The sequence below is a fragment of the Dioscorea cayenensis genome, chromosome 15 (genome assembly GCF_009730915.1).
Source record: "Dioscorea cayenensis subsp. rotundata cultivar TDr96_F1 chromosome 15, TDr96_F1_v2_PseudoChromosome.rev07_lg8_w22 25.fasta, whole genome shotgun sequence".
Taxonomy (NCBI): domain Eukaryota; kingdom Viridiplantae; phylum Streptophyta; class Magnoliopsida; order Dioscoreales; family Dioscoreaceae; genus Dioscorea; species Dioscorea cayenensis.
The window spans coordinates 10,209,782-10,228,576 of NC_052485.1; the positions used below are offsets into that span (position 1 = coordinate 10,209,782).

An 18,795-nucleotide genomic window follows, 5' to 3' on the forward strand; every position below is an offset into this window, starting at 1 on the left:
ATAAATTTGTTACTATTTTCAGAGATATTGTTAGACAGTTGGGAATATATACACATTCTAGTGCGTTCATATTATATTAAATGCAGCAATCTTATTTTTATTAAGGTATATTTGAAAAATAATCTATAAATATTAATTTGATTGAGATTTCATAACTAACACTTTTTTTTTTTTGACGAATTAACTAATACATTTTCAATTCTCATCAAATGTGGGAGTTTCCTTAGTGGAAGAAATTATGAAATTAATTACTTTAGAAGAATTTAATGTCAATATTTTCTAATCAATATTATCAATTGTAACAACTCATGAATTGAATTCCTAAGAACATTTCATTGTTATCATACTTGTATAAATACCCTAGCAAACCTTGTGCCGAAAGAAAACAATTGCAAATTTAAGCTGCAAATCCGTGCCCAAGAAGCATTGAAGATATGACTTCAAAATGCACTGGTGAGTGGTGTGTGTATATATATATATTGATAAATATGGATAAGCCACAAATCTCTATCTAATGAGTAGGAATGAGTCGAACTCTCGATCTTCTATTTGGAAAAGAAAGGTATGCACAAAACCTAGAATTAATCGTCCATTCACCTTCACCACTCTACACAAAAGACCCTTCCTCCTATTGTCGGTACGCATTGAGTGAGATTTAAACATACGACCCTTTTGTATGAGAACCAAAACGAGAAAAATAATCCAATGGACTCGGTAATGTGGTAATTACCACGGAATCAAGACATTGTTCATTCTTAGTCGTGGGTTTAAAAATTTTTGTATTTATTTATTATTAATATATGTATAGATTAGTAATTACTTTAAAAAATTGATATCATTAATTCTAAAAATCACTAAATTGAAGCAATTCAACAGATGAAGATGAGCCACATTTCGATTCTATCATAACGACCACGGAACCGTGCCAGTGGAATCATCTTTTTCTGAGAACAAATGCATTGTCCATTAGACTAGACCAATTTTGGTTATATATGTATATGATTCTATATAAAATTAAAATTTATAAAAATCAATTTTTATGGTTTATTCGTCCATTTTCCAACAATTTGAGAAAAAACCTAGGCATTTTTAGAAGTAATGTCCTAGACCTTTTTATGCCTAATCCATTAGTCTTTTATGGTTTATGTTTGTTTGGTATTGATTTGAAGGTTCAAAGACATCATGGCCTGAACTTGACAGAGCCGAAGGAGATGTTGCCAGAGCAACGATTGAGAAAGAGAACCCAAATGTGCATGTGATTTTGGTGTGGCCTGTGATGAAAGCTGCTGCCTTCAGTGATTTAGATTGTTCTCGAGTTCTTGTTTTTCTTGATTATCAAGGCCGTGTTGTTGGAACTCCCATAGTTGGTTAAACCCAACACTAATCTACTTCCCAAAATGAGGGCATTATTATGAATAAAATATTTTCTATTTTTACTGAATTATTGTGAAAAAATAGTCATTTTATTAACTATTTAATATAAAAACGAATGTTTTAATATACAAATCACTAGGTTTGTAATCATTATTATAACACACTTAATTATACCAAAGTAGTTAAAAAATAGATATGCATAAATTTAAAAGAAAATATTTAGTATTTTCATTATTTCGTAGCGCTGAGACGAAAAAGTTTTTTTTAAAATTTTTTAGTCTAGATGAAAAAAAACTCTTGATGATCCTATTTTAAGGCCTCCAAAATTTTTAACATATAATTATATATATATATATATATATTTGATATTTAGTTAATGAGGAAAAATCACCACACATATAAGCTCTGTATTTATGTCTTAATCACGTAATGAGAGGGAGTTGAATTTTTTATCTCTAGCATGGGAGTTTAATATTTATAAGATAAATGTTATTCAATGAAACCGATTTTTTCTTCTATAAATACTGTCTTGTCCTTCCGACATTATTAAAATTTTTTTTTTCATATATACCCTTCTTCTCTTCTGTGTTCATTATATCTAATTTCTAAAAATTTATAATCATAACTAAGTTGATATTTTTAATTTATATATGTTTAAATAAATTACAACTATTCATTACAGCTAAATTCTAAAAATTACTCTTAATAATTAATTAATATTCTTTTAATATATACTATAAAAAGAACTTAAACTTATTTTATTCATTATATATAAATAAAAATTAAGACCACTAAATGTAGTGAAGAAATTATATTTTTATTATTATAAAGTAATATATATATATATATAATTAATAATATATTTTTGTAATTGTAATTCAGCAGAGCCCCAAATAAATATGTGTATAAATTTAAATTAAATGCATATTTGTAATAACTCAAAAGCGCAAGGGTATAATGGCAAAAAGAAAACCCCTTTTTTTATAATTTTCATTTAAAAAAAACCCAAACTATGACAAATTCGAATAGATCGATCCAAAAACCTCACACAGAGAGACCTCTCCGGCTCTCGCTAACCCTCGCCGTCCGTCCGTCCGACTCCACGATGCGGCTCGTCGCCGGTGCTTCTCCATGTAAGCTGGCCTTCTTCTCGTTCTCCCTGTCCCCCGTTGCTTTCTTTTAGCCCGCATTCTCTGATCCTCTTTTGCTTTTGTTTCCTCTTTCTTTCTTTCTTTTTTTTTTTCATTGTTTTCTGGTTGATGCCGGGCTATGTAATTCCACTTTGATGTACTCTAAAGTTTTTTTGATTAGGCTTTCTTGTTATGGCGCAATTATATTTTGCTGAATTCCCGAAAATTCAGTAATTTTTCTATTATTTACGAATTTTGAAATGTTGAGAAGTTTAAATTGGTAGAAGAAAGAAAATAGTCGGGTTTTTGGTAATGGAGATGGATTATTTCTGTCAGTATTGGAAAAAATTCTGAAGAAACCGTAAAATAGATTTTGTTAAAATCTTTAACTTAGTGTTGATAAAGTTGACATTTTTTTTAGTATTTTTAATGTTTGACAAGCGGGTAAAATGCCATTGCCTCATTTGTTTATTTATCTATTTATTTTTTGTGTAATATGATGTGAAACATGATTTTGATTAAGCAAAAGATTTTAGGGAAAAAATTATGAGCTTACAGAAATATTTGGATATGTATGTGCTTAGATGTTTCTTCTCCAATTATAATTATATTATGACCCTGCCAATTGGGCAAAGAAGTTGTCATGGTAGGTATGTTTTCCGATACATAAACGAGTTTCAAAAATTTTGTCATCACAGAAAACAGCTTATGTGGTATGTTATATGTGCTTCTGGGTTTAGCTATCATTGAGGTTAAGATTGGTGATTAATGTGATGTGTCCCATGCTGTTATATATTTGTTTCATTATGCTTATGAAGAGAAGCATTGGTAGCATGCCAACGTTTCTAAAATTGGAGTGTTCCTTCTCAAGGCTTGAGTGGGATTCTTAAGAGTGCTTTGTTGGAGAAGGGTGAAAGATAGAAGTGGGAGTATCAGCCAAATTTTTGTGAGGGAAGAGTTGGATAATGTTGCTGAACTAAAGGAAATGCAAAAGTTCAACTTTTTTTAGATGTTTATCCAGTAATATTTACATATTTGATCTAGTGTAATTTCCAAGACCTTGTGGCCACTTGGATGAATCGGTGAATCTTGTGGATTATTGAATAGGCTATGTATGATGTGTAGGCACATACACAATTGAGAAAAAGATGATTTGACAAGAATCGAGTAGAAAGCTATGTTTTTCACCACATCTTGATGTGTGACTTATGGAAAATATGATCTTTATTCTTCTGTCATGCTGTGCAACCCTTTTTCTTTACTCTTTTGATTCCAGAACAGAAGTACATGTTTGCTAATTATACTAGATGATAGTTTGCTTATTTGATATATTAATGAATTTTGAGTTTGTATCATATTAGTTTCACTTGTTTGCTCTCTCTTTGTGGCATAGGATTAACAACAAATGGAGGATTTTCTTATGTAGGGTGCCTTTGTATTTATTCCTAAAGTCTGAATGCTGCTGGCTGTCACTTTAACTGGCTGTTCGGAATCTAATATTCCATGGTATTTTTTTATATTTTTTATTTTTACTTTTAATTTAATGGGTTGTCTTTATCATAAAATTAGTTTTGCTTCATAGCGTTTCTTTTGTTGAATGAAGTTTGTTGTATTAGACGTAAGTTATCTTTTATTCAGTTGATCACATGTGTGATGTTTCACTTTCTTGCATGCCACTGATGATATCAGGAATAAAATATTTTTGAGTTGTTCTAATTGTTGGTTTTATTTTTCTGAAGAGTAAATTACATCCAAAACTGTGATCCACTTTCTATTGTGATCTTGATCATTTTTTTTCTTAGGGATGTTTATAGAATAATCTCATCTTCCGGGCTAGATTTGCTCTGGTTACATATATACTCCTTATTTCATGAAATATAAATGTAGTCATATATACCCTTTATACAAATCGTTACGAATTAACATTTTCCTGGTTTCTTAGTATATTCTTTGAATACCCTCTAACCAAAACGGCTGAGATTGCTGGTTATGTTAAATTATTAGTTTTTAACATGGTGTGAGGGTTATTTTCTTTGGTTATTCTCTGTGGCGCAATATTCCTTGAGGCATATTCATGATTTAAATGACATGCATGCAATTAATTCATCTGGTGAAACTAGTTTTTAGTTATTATTTGTTAACATGCCATCATCTTAGTTTTTTTAATTTAATTTTATTCTTACCAGTATCTTAGCTTCATTTGATCCTTATCCGTAAACTATTATGTATATGATCTTCTAGTGATGACATCTTTTATGAGTCTAGGTAGCACGATCACCTTACCATTGTGATTAAGATATTTGAATCACGTTGATGGACCAGTGTAGCAATCGACATTTCAATGTGGCAGAGGAAATCACAATTAAAAATAGTAGACCAACAATTAATGTAGAATTCTAAATGTTATTTTGAAACTGCTATTGAAACAGATTGATAAAATCACCAATATGGGCTGCTGAACAATGAAGAATATTTTGTGAAAGTTTACAATTTTCCCCTGGTCCCCTGCAATATATCTAAATATACATTTAGTACTTGAACCCAAAAAGTATGCCCCTTTGGTTCTTGAATGACTCAAATATGCTGACTTTGGTCCCTAAACTGCACAAGTATTATTCATTTATTTGTCCCTTAACAACAAAATTATGTTCAATTTGGTCCTTTTGTGAAAACTCAATTAAATTAAAAACTAAAATAATTTATTAGGTGAACAAATGTCCACATCATGAACAATGTGAGGTGAAAGGCCCAAAGTGTCTGTTTTGGCGTTCAGGTACCAAAATGAACAGGGACTAATTGCGGACTTTCATGGAACCGCTTTGGGTTAGCGTGTCCTCTAACAACAATAGCCCTTGTAGTTTCACCAGACTATCTTCCATAACTAATTCCATTGCCATTGTTGACGGTATCTACCAACTTCCCCTGTGATTCTAAAAAGACTTATGTGTTTGCATGCAGTCTCAATGAGACCTTTAACCTACCTCTTCCATTTACTTAATGCATTATACCTCCTCCACATTTTGGGACATTAGGTGACAATGTTATTGCTTGTACTAACTGAATTTTGTAGGGGTTAGGATGCCTTGGGAGGGCTCTTATCATCCCAACTTTTCCACACCTGCCGCATTTATAAATGATACTCTTAATCCATCATGTTCTTGCATTCTCTTCATTTTGTCTTTGTGGAATATTGATGTTTGAGAAGGAAGTTGATGAGGGTAATCTTTGCTCTAGCAAGTATGCTAACTGACCAAGTCATAAAAGTGAGAGGAGTGTTGATCCTTGAAAGATTATGGCATCAAGATACAAAGTTCTACAATGATTTCAAATGAAAGTGAAAGTGCGTATCTTTAATTTTGTTTTATGAGCTAACGAATTGAGAACAAAAACTAAATGAGTGAAAGAAGGTTAAAGAAATGAGGTTTTAGATATTCAAGGTTAAATTTAATGGTCAAAAGATGCTAGGGTTTGGTTTCATTTCCGAAATTTCTTGACTGATTTTAAATGATGCTAATGATGCTGAATTCAACTTGAGTCGGGAAGATTTAAAACTGTAGTTCAGTCTTATATAGAAAACTTTTATAAGGTTGGAGATTCCTATTCGGTGCAATTTACAACCTCAAATATATCAAGGTGAATTTAATCACATGACTTCCTCTGGTAGATGCACAAGTCTTATGATCCACAAATCATTACTCTATTCTTTGTTTCAAAGTTCTTAGGAAATGAGTTGAAATACAATCCATCAAAAAATTATGCAAGTTTAAAGTGGAAAATAGAGGTTTAATGTCTTCTTTTGAAACCATATTGAAAATCAATCAACCATTCTCAATAGCATGAAGAAACAACGATTTTTAAGACAGATTGCATAAACTCAATAAATTCAACAGACGTAATACTAAATTATCCAGGAGTTTAAAAAACCATACCTAACAAATGATTCTACTCCTAAATTTCAAAACAAGAGAAATAGGGTGTATGATTCCATCAATTCAAAATAAAACCAAAATCAAACTGGAGTTGGTTTCCTTGATTGGGCTTTCCTTCTCCTTCTTCTCTTTTTGGATCCTCGAAACATTCTCTCCTTTGGTATCCTCCAATTACCAGATCCTCTTTTTTAGTCAGTTTTTCTATATATTTACTCTCTGAAATTTTCATCTTCGAGTGTATAAATTGGTATGGCCGTATGTGGCTCCATGGCCCGGCACTGGAGCTCTCGGGTTTCCACTCATTTTCTCTGGATGTTTTGATATGGCAGTGTTTGGGATTTTTCTTTCTTTAAATCTTGCTCTCCAGACACGGCCGTATGTGGCTTCACAGCTTGAGGTCATGGAGTTCTGGGAATTTTATTTCATTCAGCATCTTCACATGGTTGTGCTCTCTTGAGTGCAGGCACTTTATTTCTGCACTTGACATGGCTGTGGCAAGTAACACAGCTAAGACATGTGTCCTTTCGATATTAAAAAAAACCTGCTTCATCAAAGTGCCATGTCCTGAAATACAAACATATGTTCTCATTCATTCATTCATTCACAAAATTGACAATTTGAATGTGACTTCACTTTTTAAACATCCGACTGTAATATGACAAAATCGATACCAATATCCTTAACATGTGTTAGTGATTCTTTATTAAGCAGCAGGGTGAGCTTAAACATAATGTATATGCCTATATTTGTCTACAATAATCATCAGATCAAGTCTGGTCTAGAACAATGCTAGTACTTCACAAATGCACTGGATGATCCATTTTCACTGTTGCCAATTGCACTGGCTTAGGTATCAACATCAACCTTCTGAAGAGTTGCTAACATATTGGGTGTGTTTGGATGTTCCCACTTGGCCATCCCGTGGATGAGGATGTGGAGGGGTTGGGGATGTGAGAGTGTGTTTGGTTTGAGTGATATGGAAATATGAATTTGTGTTTTTATGTGTTTGTCTTGATAGATTTAGATTGATGAGGAACAGGATCCAAGATTTCAAGAAGATGGGGAAGGATAACATCCTGGGATGAGACTGATCCCATCATTTTAGTGGGATAAGTTTCATCCATGCTTTGTGGATCTCATCCCCATTTACCTTTGTTCTTTCCTCCAAACACACAACTGGGAGTGAACAGGTCCCAATCCACCTACATCCAGTCACATCACTTTATCCAAACACACGTTACACACCCATTATGGATACCTCCTCTGTTCATTATTGAACATTCTTCGCAGACTAAATTAGCTAAAATTACCACCAAGCAAGCACTTGCCCATCTCTTTCCATCAATGTTAACTAACAATTTCTGTTTAGCTTCTTCTTCATGTTATTATGTGCCTACAAAGTTGTCCATCAAATTAGTGGTATGCTGCTTTACTTGTTATTAGTGCCAAACGACAACTTACTCCACATGTAGATCTCTCATTTTTATCCAAGTATTTCCATAGACCTCAATTGACCATAAATAGTGTAAAAAAACCAAATGTTTCTAATTCCTTCCTGTTCTCTATTTTCTGATGTTCCCAGGTGGATCAGACATGGAGGTTTCTCAAAGTTTCATCACTAAGCTCCATTGTAGCATTTCTAAAGGTCTCCCTCATGCAGTGCCAGTCTCTATATTTAGAACCGATGAGCATGAGCTGGTGTTTATCAACTTCAAAATTTCTGTTTTTATAGTCATACATTAAAAGAATTTGAATTTTAACTTAAAACTGTCTATTATCTTAGGTTCGAGGTGTCCTTCAAATGCTTCAAGGTTTTGCCAGCTCTTTGTTTTATTGGGATAGGGAACAACACAGCTTTTTTGTAAAGCATGGGATATTTGTATCTCATCTATCACAGACAAGTTTGAGTAGCATCCTGAACCAATTTTTGTTTATTGGGACATGCTTGAAGAAAGTAGAAATCTTTACCAAAAAGGTGAAGACCTCTAATCAAAGAGCTCCCACATTGGAGGCTTTTACTGATTCTGTATTTTTATGGCTTAAGGTATTTATATTGTTGTATATTTTTTTTTTAAGTTTGAATTCAAGTATTCTTCTTATTATTTTTTTAATTCTAATCTCCTGCTCTCTTGTTGAGAAGAGATTGAGAGATGTTGCTCTGACAGAAGAAAAGTTTGCTGGTTCGGACTCTGGAACAACAATCACACTTCAAGGGCTGACTGATTCCCTGTCAAGGTATTTTTGTTGGAATTCGCAATAGCCGTTAGTAACTAACTCCACATAGCGTATTCATAAACAGCTCAATCTAATAGTTTACCATAATTATTTCCACTTATCAATTTTTCAAATGTTTGTCCATGCTGCATAGTAAAATTACCTATGCCATGGTGTTTACATGAAATGAGAAAAGGGTTCCCTATGCTGACACTTGTAAGCCAAATAATTTTACTTTGATTGAAATATAAAAATCAATTTAGCAAAAAATTCTGTTTCTATAATTGGAATATATTTCTCAATCTCCTCCTAGTGAAATGACATGCACTATATACATAACATTTTTCATTTTATGCTGTTTGTCCCACTTGCCAACAGTGCTTTCTCTGTTAAAGAATCAATTATAAATTTTATTGTTTGTGCTTTAATTAGTGTGCTTGGTCAATTTTGTATGAGCTGGTGGAATTGCAGTAGTATGGGAACAGAGAGTGTTGGATCCTTTTTAATACTAGATACAGCCCATAAAAATTGTTAGTGGTATGTCTTCTCTTGTGGTGCTAAGCCCTGGGCTTTTCAGTATGACTTGAGACATTACAAAGTCGAAATGCTTGATTTTTAAAACATCTTAGAATAACGTCTTTTGTGCCTTTTTATTTTGATGATGTCATATTGATTTGTTTTGTAGATGCTACTCGCAATTCATTGAACTTCAATTTATATGGTCCTACCATCTTAGACATATAGCTGTGCGTTCATGATCTCAATGTTGGCACACGAGTTTAAATGTTTAAGATGATTGGGAGGAGTATACCCTTGATTTTTGTCTGGAGGTTTTTCTGTTGGATTCTGACAGGTTTCTTATACAATAAATTGATTTTCTTCTTGTAAAACTAGAGAATTCAATAGCATATACCTGAGTCTGCAATATGGGACCATAGGTGGATCGTATGTGAGAAATCTAACTTTTGTGTAATATGCTGTAGTTTCATGGATTCTAGGTGTGCTTTTTACACTGGGAGTAGGCTTCCACACTAAAGGAATGGAGGACTTAGATTACCATGCTCTAATAGTATTGTAGTATCAGCACATTTTGTTTACTTCATCTTGCTAATTTACCCATCTAGTTGATGAGTTGTGTTTATGAGTTTCTCATCTATGAACGTTAATATTTTTGATGTTTTTATTATTGACTCCACTTTTGGTTGAACATGTATAAGCGGTAATGGTATTGTATTGTTATTAATATGCTTTTAGAAAGAAAGAAAAAAAAGCCTTTCTTTTATGTTGTATCTGCCTAATTAATAACTTCCTAGGGCGGGTATGTGAAAGAAAGTCAATTCAGTTACAGAAACTACTTTCAACGGAAATGTTACTGTTTGTGAACATGGAATATTAAGGAAAAATTTTTGGATGTCTTTTTGGTAATTAGAAGATTTTCTTTAGAACACACTGAGCTTTGCAAAAGTTCTTATCTTTCTATAAAGCATATCATTGAGGGTTTTAAGTGACGTACATGTCAGAGATGAGAAAATTATGTAAGCTAGTTTAGATGGATGGTTTTCTATAGTATAGTTTTTGTGCGCTTTTCTTTTGTGTAACTACAGTGCTAATGTGTACTAAGTGCAGTTTTGCTTTAAAATAATTTTTCTGCTTCCAAGAAATTATCTTGGTTTGCACAGGTCGATACCCAAACAAGTAATTTTAGTGCAGGGTTGCTGATGTAAGATGAGGAAATTATCATATGAAATTATGTTGCCAATGTGTAACCATGTGTAACTATATGGAATTACAAGTTAAATGAATTTCACTAAGATGCTTTTGTTTTGATGTTGATGATAATCCTAAATGGTTTATATATATGTATATATGTATATATTGATTTTTTTTTTGTACTGCTGTTATTGTTTTTTCTGATTTTTGTTACTGCTTCATCACATCCCCAGCTGCTTGTTAACTTAGTGTGAGTTTATATCATATGTTTTGGTGAAATTGTTCTCTAACTTACAGATGATTAGTATTTGATCTTATCTTAATGGATAGGAACTTGTCTGTTTGTTGTAGACATCAGTTTTGTTCTGAAATTTTATGTATAAAAATGACAGAATGCTTTGATCACCCTGTTTACATCTTGAGAATTATGACTTCCAATCATCAGTTTTTTACATAGATTATTGCCTCATGTTTAGTCTTTTCCATAGGCTTCTCTCTGGGGCTGAATGTCTTTTCAAGATAGTATATGGAGCAATTCCAAGTGCTTACTTTGACACGCAAACACCTATTCCTGCTAGTGAGATTGCGGTTCATATTCTTGATCATCTTTTCGAGGAGTTGAATAAAGTGTGCCTGATACAAGATGGCGAGGTGACAAAAATAATTGACGTGAACATGCTATTTCTTTTTTTTTTTCTATATATATAATTATATTCTAAGCATTTTCTGCTATATTTCAGGAAGAGCCTTACCATATGGTGCTGGCTATTTTCGCTGGAAGTTTACTGCCGTACCTTAAGGGGCTTGACTCTTGGTTGTATGAGGGAATTCTTGATGACCCTTATGAGGAGGTATCTGCTTTACCTTCTATCTTAAATGGTCTAATTGCTTTGGAGCTTTCTTTGGAAGCATGGAAATTGTTAAAATTAGAAACTTGTTGATAATTTTGAACGAAGGATATGAATTGATTGCCAATATTCTGTTCTTTCTCTAAGCACCCCATAATGTGTGGTGTTATCACATCTTTATGATTTTTATTTGTGTCATACACATCCTGGCATTTGTTCTGTTCTGATGCTGGTTTTCTCGTATTACGCACTTCTTGTCAAAATTTTTATTCCTTGTGGATGGAATAAAGGTGGTTCTAGGACAGTTATGCATTTCTCTTTGCTGTTTCAATGTTTCATACACCCTATGCTCCTTAAATGTAATTGATTTGTTATGACATGATATGCCATGTGAGTTGTCCTGTCAGATTTGCCAAATCTTGGCTGATGGATTGATTGAATTTCCTGAGTTCTTAATCTCCCCATAATGCAAACTCTTATACGATCTGGATTTTGTGAACTTTTGATATTTCTTGTATTTTAAGAGGAAGGACGTCTGTCTGTCTGTTTTTGTATGTTTTTGTATGTCTCTCTCTATATTTTTGAGTTCTAGATCTAACCAGTTGATTGTGTTTCTTTTAGTTGGATCTTTGTTTAATCCTGCCATTGGTTCTGTTTAATAACTTGTTTTTAGTTGATCTCTCCCCCCTGCAGATGTTCTTTTCTGCCAATGATTCAGTTACCATTGACCAACCATCATTTTGGGAGAGGAGTTATCTTTTCCGTCCACGTAAATGGAGACAGCCAACTTCTTCTGTTTCCGTAATTCCCAACATCGGAGATATGACAGTGGAAACCAGTGATCAAAAGCAATCTTCTCTATCTGGTTCTGGGCAAGGGGGAGATCAACTTGATATGGATATTGTTGTATGTCCTTTGTTTTTGAAGGAGATGGCTAGAGCCATTGTATCTGCTGGCAAATCATTGCAGTTGGTTCGACATGTTACAAATGAGCATGCTGGATTGTCCGATAAAGCTCAAGACAATATTCTTAATGATTTCAGAGCAATTAACTATAAGAACATTGGCCGTGCATCTATAGCACAAGGTGAACCTGGAAATTCATGTACTTCAAAATTGAAAGATGAAAGACTAGAGAATGTCAATTCTGGCGAAGGAAATTATTCCCACTTCCATCTGAATTCCCCCATTTTGGATGAATTGACCTTGTCTGAGGTTTTCATGTTATGTTTATCAGGTTTAATATGCGGTGATACACATGTGCATGATTATTTTGAGATGTCATATCCTGAAATTGCAGAGATCTGCAAAGCATTTGTTGATAAAACTGGGGAGAATGCTCCATCTTCTGTTAACTGTGAGAAATCATGGTTAAAGTTCTTGGCTGATGTGATATCAAGAATGAGCTTTGTAAGTGTAGATAGAGAGATTTATTCTGGGCGAGTAACTAACCAAGATTGGTCTGTTGGGGTGAATACAAGATGTGCATCAAGACATCATAACCCAATGTGCCCAGATTTTATAACTTCTTGCACATCAGGAACTACTCTTAGTCATTCATTTTGCCCTGAAAGCCCTGTAATAACTGTATGTAGAGAATTTCTGAAAAGGAATAGCACTTCTTGGAACAATCTGAACATTTCTAGAAATTTCCATCTTCCACCACTAAATGATGAAAAGCTGCGAGAGACAATTTTTGGTGAAAAATGTATTAATGCAAGTGTTAGTATGGATTTAGTCCAACAGTGTGTGCTACCTAGACTCAGTGGAACAGACTATACCTTTGGTTTCCAGTATGGTGAATTTGGACGGTTTCATTTGGAGGATGAAGCCAAGACTATGGAGACCTTGTTTCCTTTCCCTACACTTCTTCCTTGCTTAGAGGTATAATTAAATATGTTTTTATTTTTTGAATCCCTCATTTGGTTCCATTTTTTTTCTTTCAACTATTATTGAAACCATTTGTATTTTTGCAGGAAGATCTCCCTATTTCCAAACTTCTTCCTTCCCAGAAAAATAGCACTCTTGCTTCGAGTATACTTAACTGGGTTCAGAATATCAAGCCCAAAGAGACACCACTTCCTGCAGTTATTATCCAGGAATGCCTTACTGTGTATATAAAGAAACGGGTTGGTGGCATGACTTGCAACAAAATGTCTCTAACTTATGTAATACTGAACAGTTTTTTTCCTTGCCAGGTGGATCATGTTGGCAAGCACATTTTGTCAAAGCTTATGAGTGATTGGAAATTGATTGATGAACTTTGTGTGTTACGTGCCATTTTCTTATTGGGCTCAGGTATTTTATCCTTCTCAGATTGCTCTTTCCATTTTAATGTAAACATCTTTACACTTGGCAAAACAATTTCCTTCAGGTGACCTGTTGCAGCAGTTCCTTATATTAATTTTTAATAAGCTAGATAAAGGAGAGTCCTGGGATGATGATTTTGAATTGAATACAATACTACAGGTTTGGCTAAAATGAGATTTAACTTGTACATTTGGTTTTTATAAGTTATAGAGATACTAAAGAAACTGTCATTAACCAGGAGTCAATAAGAAACTCTGCTGATTGGTCGCTTTTAAGTGCCTCAGATTCTTTAGTAGTGTCAATTGGAAAAGGTAACAGTTCTGATGATGAGGATCATGCAACTGGAAATCTTTCAACTCCACGCAAAATTCAAAACAGTTGCTTTGGTGTTGATGCCCTTGATGTACTAAAATTTTCATACAAGGTATTTACTTAGAAAAAGGTGGGTTTCCTGTACTATTTCATAATCATGGGCAAGTGTTTTATATTTTGTTGATTTAGTAGGTAGCCTGGCCTCTTGACCTGATTGCAAATACTGAGGCAATTAACAAGTATAATCAGGTAATATTTCCTTCAATTCTTCAATTGGGTTTGCGTATGGATTTTCCCAAATCATTTGGCTACTCTTTGCTTGATAGGTCATGGGGTTTCTATTGAAGGTTAAACGAGCAAAATTTGTCCTTGACAAAGCCCGGAGGTGGATGTGGAAGGTTGTCTTGCACTTAATTTCTGGTTTAGCAAATTTAATTGTCATAGACATTTTATACTCGATTACCTTTTATATTTCTTCTTTTTGAGATCAATTTTGGTTGCCATAGATATTTTATGCTCAATTGCTTTTAATATTTCACCTTTTTGAGTATTGTATGCACAAGTTGTCTATTGCTATGATCCAATGGTAGTAGTATTGTGTGAATGCATTATAAATTCCAGTTGGTTTCTTTTCTTTTAACTAGAAACAAAGATGAAATTTTAGCATCAATCAAGTCAGCAAGGGTAACTTCAGGTAATATTTAATAAAATTGTCCAATTTAATTCTGAATTTTAATTAGTGTGAGTTCAATCAACAGTTGCATAGATAAATTTCATTTGTGAACTAGGTTGCTGTCGCCCACGCTATGATCACCATCAAAAGATTCCCTCCTGCTAGGCTTCTACAACTGAGGTCTGTCATTAGCTCACACGCCAATACAGTTGAGGGACCATATTAGTTACATAGAAAATACATCAGTAATCACTGGCTGGTTTCATCGTGTTGATCTTATTCGTCGATAAATTTGCAATAATTTGATGGGAATATTTGCGCGCTCATTGGCTAAACCAGAAAACTGTTTTGCTAAAGAGCTTCACTGAATCATCATATATATGATATGCATTTTCGAGTCTCAGATTGATTGGATTATTGGTTCTATTGGAGAAGTTCCTTTAGCCTTGATCCTTTCCTCCCAGGAGGAAAAGAAACTGTTCTTTGCTCGAGCAAAGCCAAATCCTACCTTTCCTGCATGGACACTTCCTGAAAATCTCTGTTAACTTGTCAATTACACATTTCCTTATCTGTAGTAGTTTTCCTATATACTTGTTCAGGTTCATCATATTGGTTCCTCTAAAACATCGCTTGATCATTATTGCAACTGTCCCATCTTTGTCAGCATTAGTTGCAATCTTACTGGAGATTCCTCAACTATTGCATTTGCTGTTTTTTTTTTTGTAAAATTTCTATTAGTTATGCTCTTCATTCTTGAAGTTTTTGAAAGGTGCCTTTAAACTGATGTTTCTAACTATCCCTTGCGAGAACCAAATTAAAATTCTTTGACTCAACAATGCTTACAAACATGAAACATTTTTTAGGGTAGGGGTGGCATGACACACAATTATAAGCATCACTTGTTAGTGGAGCAGAAGCTTCTCCATTTTGTTGATGCGTTTCACCAATATGTCATGGACAGGGTAATAAGAACTTGCCCTCTTTTTATTATTATTAATTTTTCTTTTAAGCAACTTGGTTTTGCATCTTGTTGAATTGATCATAACTATGATGCAGGTATTTCACAGTTCATGGATTGAACTTTGTAGTGGCATGGCCACTGCAGGCTCCCTTGATGAAGTTATCGAAGTTCATGAGGCGTACCTTTTGTCTGTTCAGAGACAATGCTTTGTCGCCCCTGATAAACTGGTAGAATCCTTTTGCTGATATTATTCTTTACATTTCATTTCCCCATTTTATTTAATTAATGAATGACAATAAATTATATACTGGATTTTGCTTGTTATGTTCTTGCAGTGGGCTTTAATTGCGAGTCGAATTAAAAGCATTCTTGGATTGGCACTTGATTTCTATTCCATACAGCAAACCCTTAGTAGTGGTGGTGCAGCCCCCGCTATTAAAGCAAGATGTGAAATGGAAGTAGACAGAATTGAGAAACAGTTTGATGATTGCATTGCCTTCCTATTAAGAGTATGCATCTTCCACCTTTCCATAACCTTAGACATGTGCTTATTGTAAAAATCCTGTCTTTTACTTAATTGTGAACTAAAACATATATAAGAGAATGAACTTACTCCTGTCTTGACTGTGCAGATCCTTTCTTTCAAGCTAAATGTGGGTCACTTTCCTCATTTGGCAGATTTGGTCACTCGAATTAATTACAATTACTTCTACATGTCAGACAATGGTAACTTGCTTACAGTACCCAGCTTCGAGTCGTCTACCACTAAATTAAGCAAGACACCAGCAACAAGAACTGATTAATTGTGCTTGTCCAGCATGCAATGCAATACGGTAAGAATGAGTTATTTCATCTGTTTCGTATGCTCCTTGATCAATCACGCGATTCACGCCCACATTCAGCGATGGTTGTAAATTCATTTATTTGTTTATGATAACAGCATGACAATCAATCTCTCTCCACCACCTGCAAATTGGTGTAATTGATGACCGGAATTTATATCTTTAAATAACAACTCTTGTTTCACCATGCTTTTATAGTTTTTAGAAGGGCAATCACTTTCTTTAATAAAAGTGCTCGTTAGATGACTGCAGAAATTATCATTGAGGGTATTAAAATTTTCGTTATGTTTTTTATATTTGGTGCTCCTTTTATTCGAAAATTCTGGTTTGGTATTTTCTTACAGTGTGTTGAAGCGAGGGATTGGAGAAGGATACAAAAGAAAAGGAACGTGATGGAAGTAAAAGAAAAGTAACCTTTTCTTTTTTCAATACTGTTTTATTTCATTTGGTTATCTGTCTTGTTTTCTTTGGCTGATCAAACACATGAAAACTATTTCCTTCTTCCATTGTTTTCCTTGTTCATTATTTGTCAAATGCAAAAACACACCCGTAATCATTCAGACCATAATTTTGTATGCCCTTTTTTCACTGATATTTCAACTATTGTATTGTCTTGTGGACTGTCAACAATACTATGTCATTCCAAAGAACAAAACACTGATATGATACAAAACTTCTCTGTGACAGATTGCTTCATTTTTGTACAAATTTGAAAATATCTGGGAAGAATATATTTGTAAGTTGAACATTAGCCACCACATATACGCCAAGTAGCAAATAAATCATTGCACGTCACTTAAGAAACCTACCTCAGGGAGGTGTAGGACATTTATTATTACCTGGGTCTTTTTTATTTGGGTCATGTGTGCATGGGGAACTTTTGGAGGAGTTGTTGTCTCCCTTCATAAGGGATTGTACAACAAACCAGCTGGTTTTCACCCATTTCCCTTCCAAATACCTAGTATCCGACAACAAGGGCACATTGGGAAGAAAGTCTTGCAATTTCTTAAGATTCAGATACTTTGCATCTGGTGGTGGTGCCAAACTGGAAAATGAGTCCTCAAGTCCCTTGATATTTAACTTCTTGGGGAACATAGTTGTCTTTGACCATGTCCCTTCCATATAGTTAGAATCCGAGGGCAAGGGGCTCAAGTCGGAAAATGAGTCCCTGTGTCCATTTGGGTAGGATGCCGGGGTGACTCTGCTAGTCTTCGACCTCTGTACTTCCAAATATCTAGTATCCGAGATTAAGGGCAAACTAGAAAAGGAATCCCATTGTTCCTTGGGATGGGACTTCTTTAGAAGCATGCTTGTCTTTGACCATTGCCCCTCCAAATACACAGCATCTGAGTGAAGCTCACTAGCCTTCAGCCATTGGCCTTTGAAATTCCTCGCATCCGATAACAAGGCCATGCCGGAAAACAACACTAAAAGAAGGAGCAAGTAAACTGATGATCCCATTGACATTGTGTTTTCTTTCCTCTTATGTTTTGATGGAATGGAGACTATGATGTTGAGACTTATTTTATAGGGATGTATATTGTACTTTTTTTTCCCTTTCTGGGAAGGTTCGAAACAAAATCTCGGTAATTTAGTCTTTTTTCCGTGTTCTTTGTATGGAAATTCTTGTTGTTGAACTGTTTGTCAAGCCATAATTTGGTTTCTTATTCTGCTTTAATTAAATATGAAATGTAGAAATGGACTAAATTGCATGGTTTGAATTTGTTTGGGGTCCATGTTAATAAATAATGTGTTTTGACATAGCCAGTTGTTATTCTCCTTTTCAATTTCCCTTTTTTTATTTGTGGATATTTGATTTAGAAAGGCTCATGAAAGTGCAATTCAAGTTCGTTGTGTTTGATGATCAATTGTTAAGCAAATAACAGGAAATTGAATTCCTCATCAATGAGAGATGTGGGTTGTTGATTGAAATCTCAAAAATATCTACAATCAAGTGAGGAAATTTTGGTTTCATTATATATTTTATATTTTTAAGGTTAAATTATTTCATAAAAAATTTAATATAGATGACTGTTTTGACTCTGCATGCTATAAATGCTAAAATTTGTCATTGTTATTTAACTCATTTTTAACCCTTTCAAAAAGGTTCACATCTCCAGTAACTTCATGTGGATAGTAATATCTATCTATATACGTATAGCTAAATATATGCAATCTATAAAGCAAAAGAGCTTTTAGCTATCCAGAGATCAGGTATGATTAAGTTTGTCAAATGCATACACCATCATTGTTAAAAAGTTTTAATATTTTTAGAAAAATATCAATTATGATATTGCAGGGCAGGTTTAGAGATGGCAATTTGTACCCTACCCGACGGGTATACCTGTACCCGTATCCGGTCAAAGAGGGTATTACCTTCTTTGACCAGGTAAGGGTAAGGGTATGCCCCTACCCTACCCGTACTCTTACCCTTACCCTTACTCGTTGAAGAGGGTACGGGTAAAACCCGTACCCGTACCCTTACCCTCTCA

General features: G+C 34.1%; 1 protein-coding gene across 6 annotated transcripts; it reads left to right on the forward strand.

Annotated features, from left to right (window-relative positions):
• Positions 1 to 2,389: 2,389 nt before the first annotated feature.
• LOC120277177 (gamma-tubulin complex component 5-like) lies at positions 2,390 to 16,989 on the forward strand. Of its 6 annotated transcripts, none has more exons than XR_005541480.1 (19): positions 2,390 to 2,507; positions 3,931 to 4,010; positions 8,016 to 8,131; positions 8,217 to 8,477; positions 8,574 to 8,668; positions 10,846 to 11,008; positions 11,098 to 11,208; positions 11,899 to 13,089; positions 13,182 to 13,334; positions 13,404 to 13,503; positions 13,580 to 13,674; positions 13,754 to 13,939; positions 14,020 to 14,076; positions 14,154 to 14,225; positions 15,364 to 15,462; positions 15,557 to 15,688; positions 15,797 to 15,970; positions 16,140 to 16,294; positions 16,648 to 16,989. XR_005541480.1 is itself a non-coding variant. In XM_039283925.1 (19 exons), exons 3-18 carry the CDS (start codon positions 8,027 to 8,029, stop codon positions 16,262 to 16,264), a joined length of 3,165 nt encoding a protein of 1,054 aa, XP_039139859.1. In that variant the 5' UTR covers positions 2,390 to 2,507; positions 3,931 to 4,010; positions 8,016 to 8,026; the 3' UTR covers positions 16,265 to 16,294; positions 16,648 to 16,989. The 6 variants fall into 6 exon arrangements, 4 of the variants coding, with proteins under 4 accessions (XP_039139859.1, XP_039139862.1, XP_039139860.1 ...); XM_039283925.1 differs by having other exon boundaries at positions 16,094 to 16,294; XM_039283928.1 differs by having other exon boundaries at positions 8,016 to 8,078; positions 16,094 to 16,294.
• The last annotated feature ends 1,806 nt before the right edge of the window (positions 16,990 to 18,795 follow it).

What these genes read in the sequence shown, in the direction of transcription:
- LOC120277177 (XM_039283925.1), top strand. Translation starts at nt 8,027, where the DNA reads ATGGAGGTTTCTCAAAGTTTCATCACTAAGCTCCATTGTAGCATTTCT. An exon ending in CTGACTGATTCCCTGTCAAG is followed by an intron (nt 8,669 to 10,845) that starts GTATTTTTGTTG and finishes TCTTTTCCATAG; the next exon opens with GCTTCTCTCTGGGGCTGAAT. An exon ending in TTGATGACCCTTATGAGGAG is followed by an intron (nt 11,209 to 11,898) that starts GTATCTGCTTTA and finishes TCCCCCCTGCAG; the next exon opens with ATGTTCTTTTCTGCCAATGA.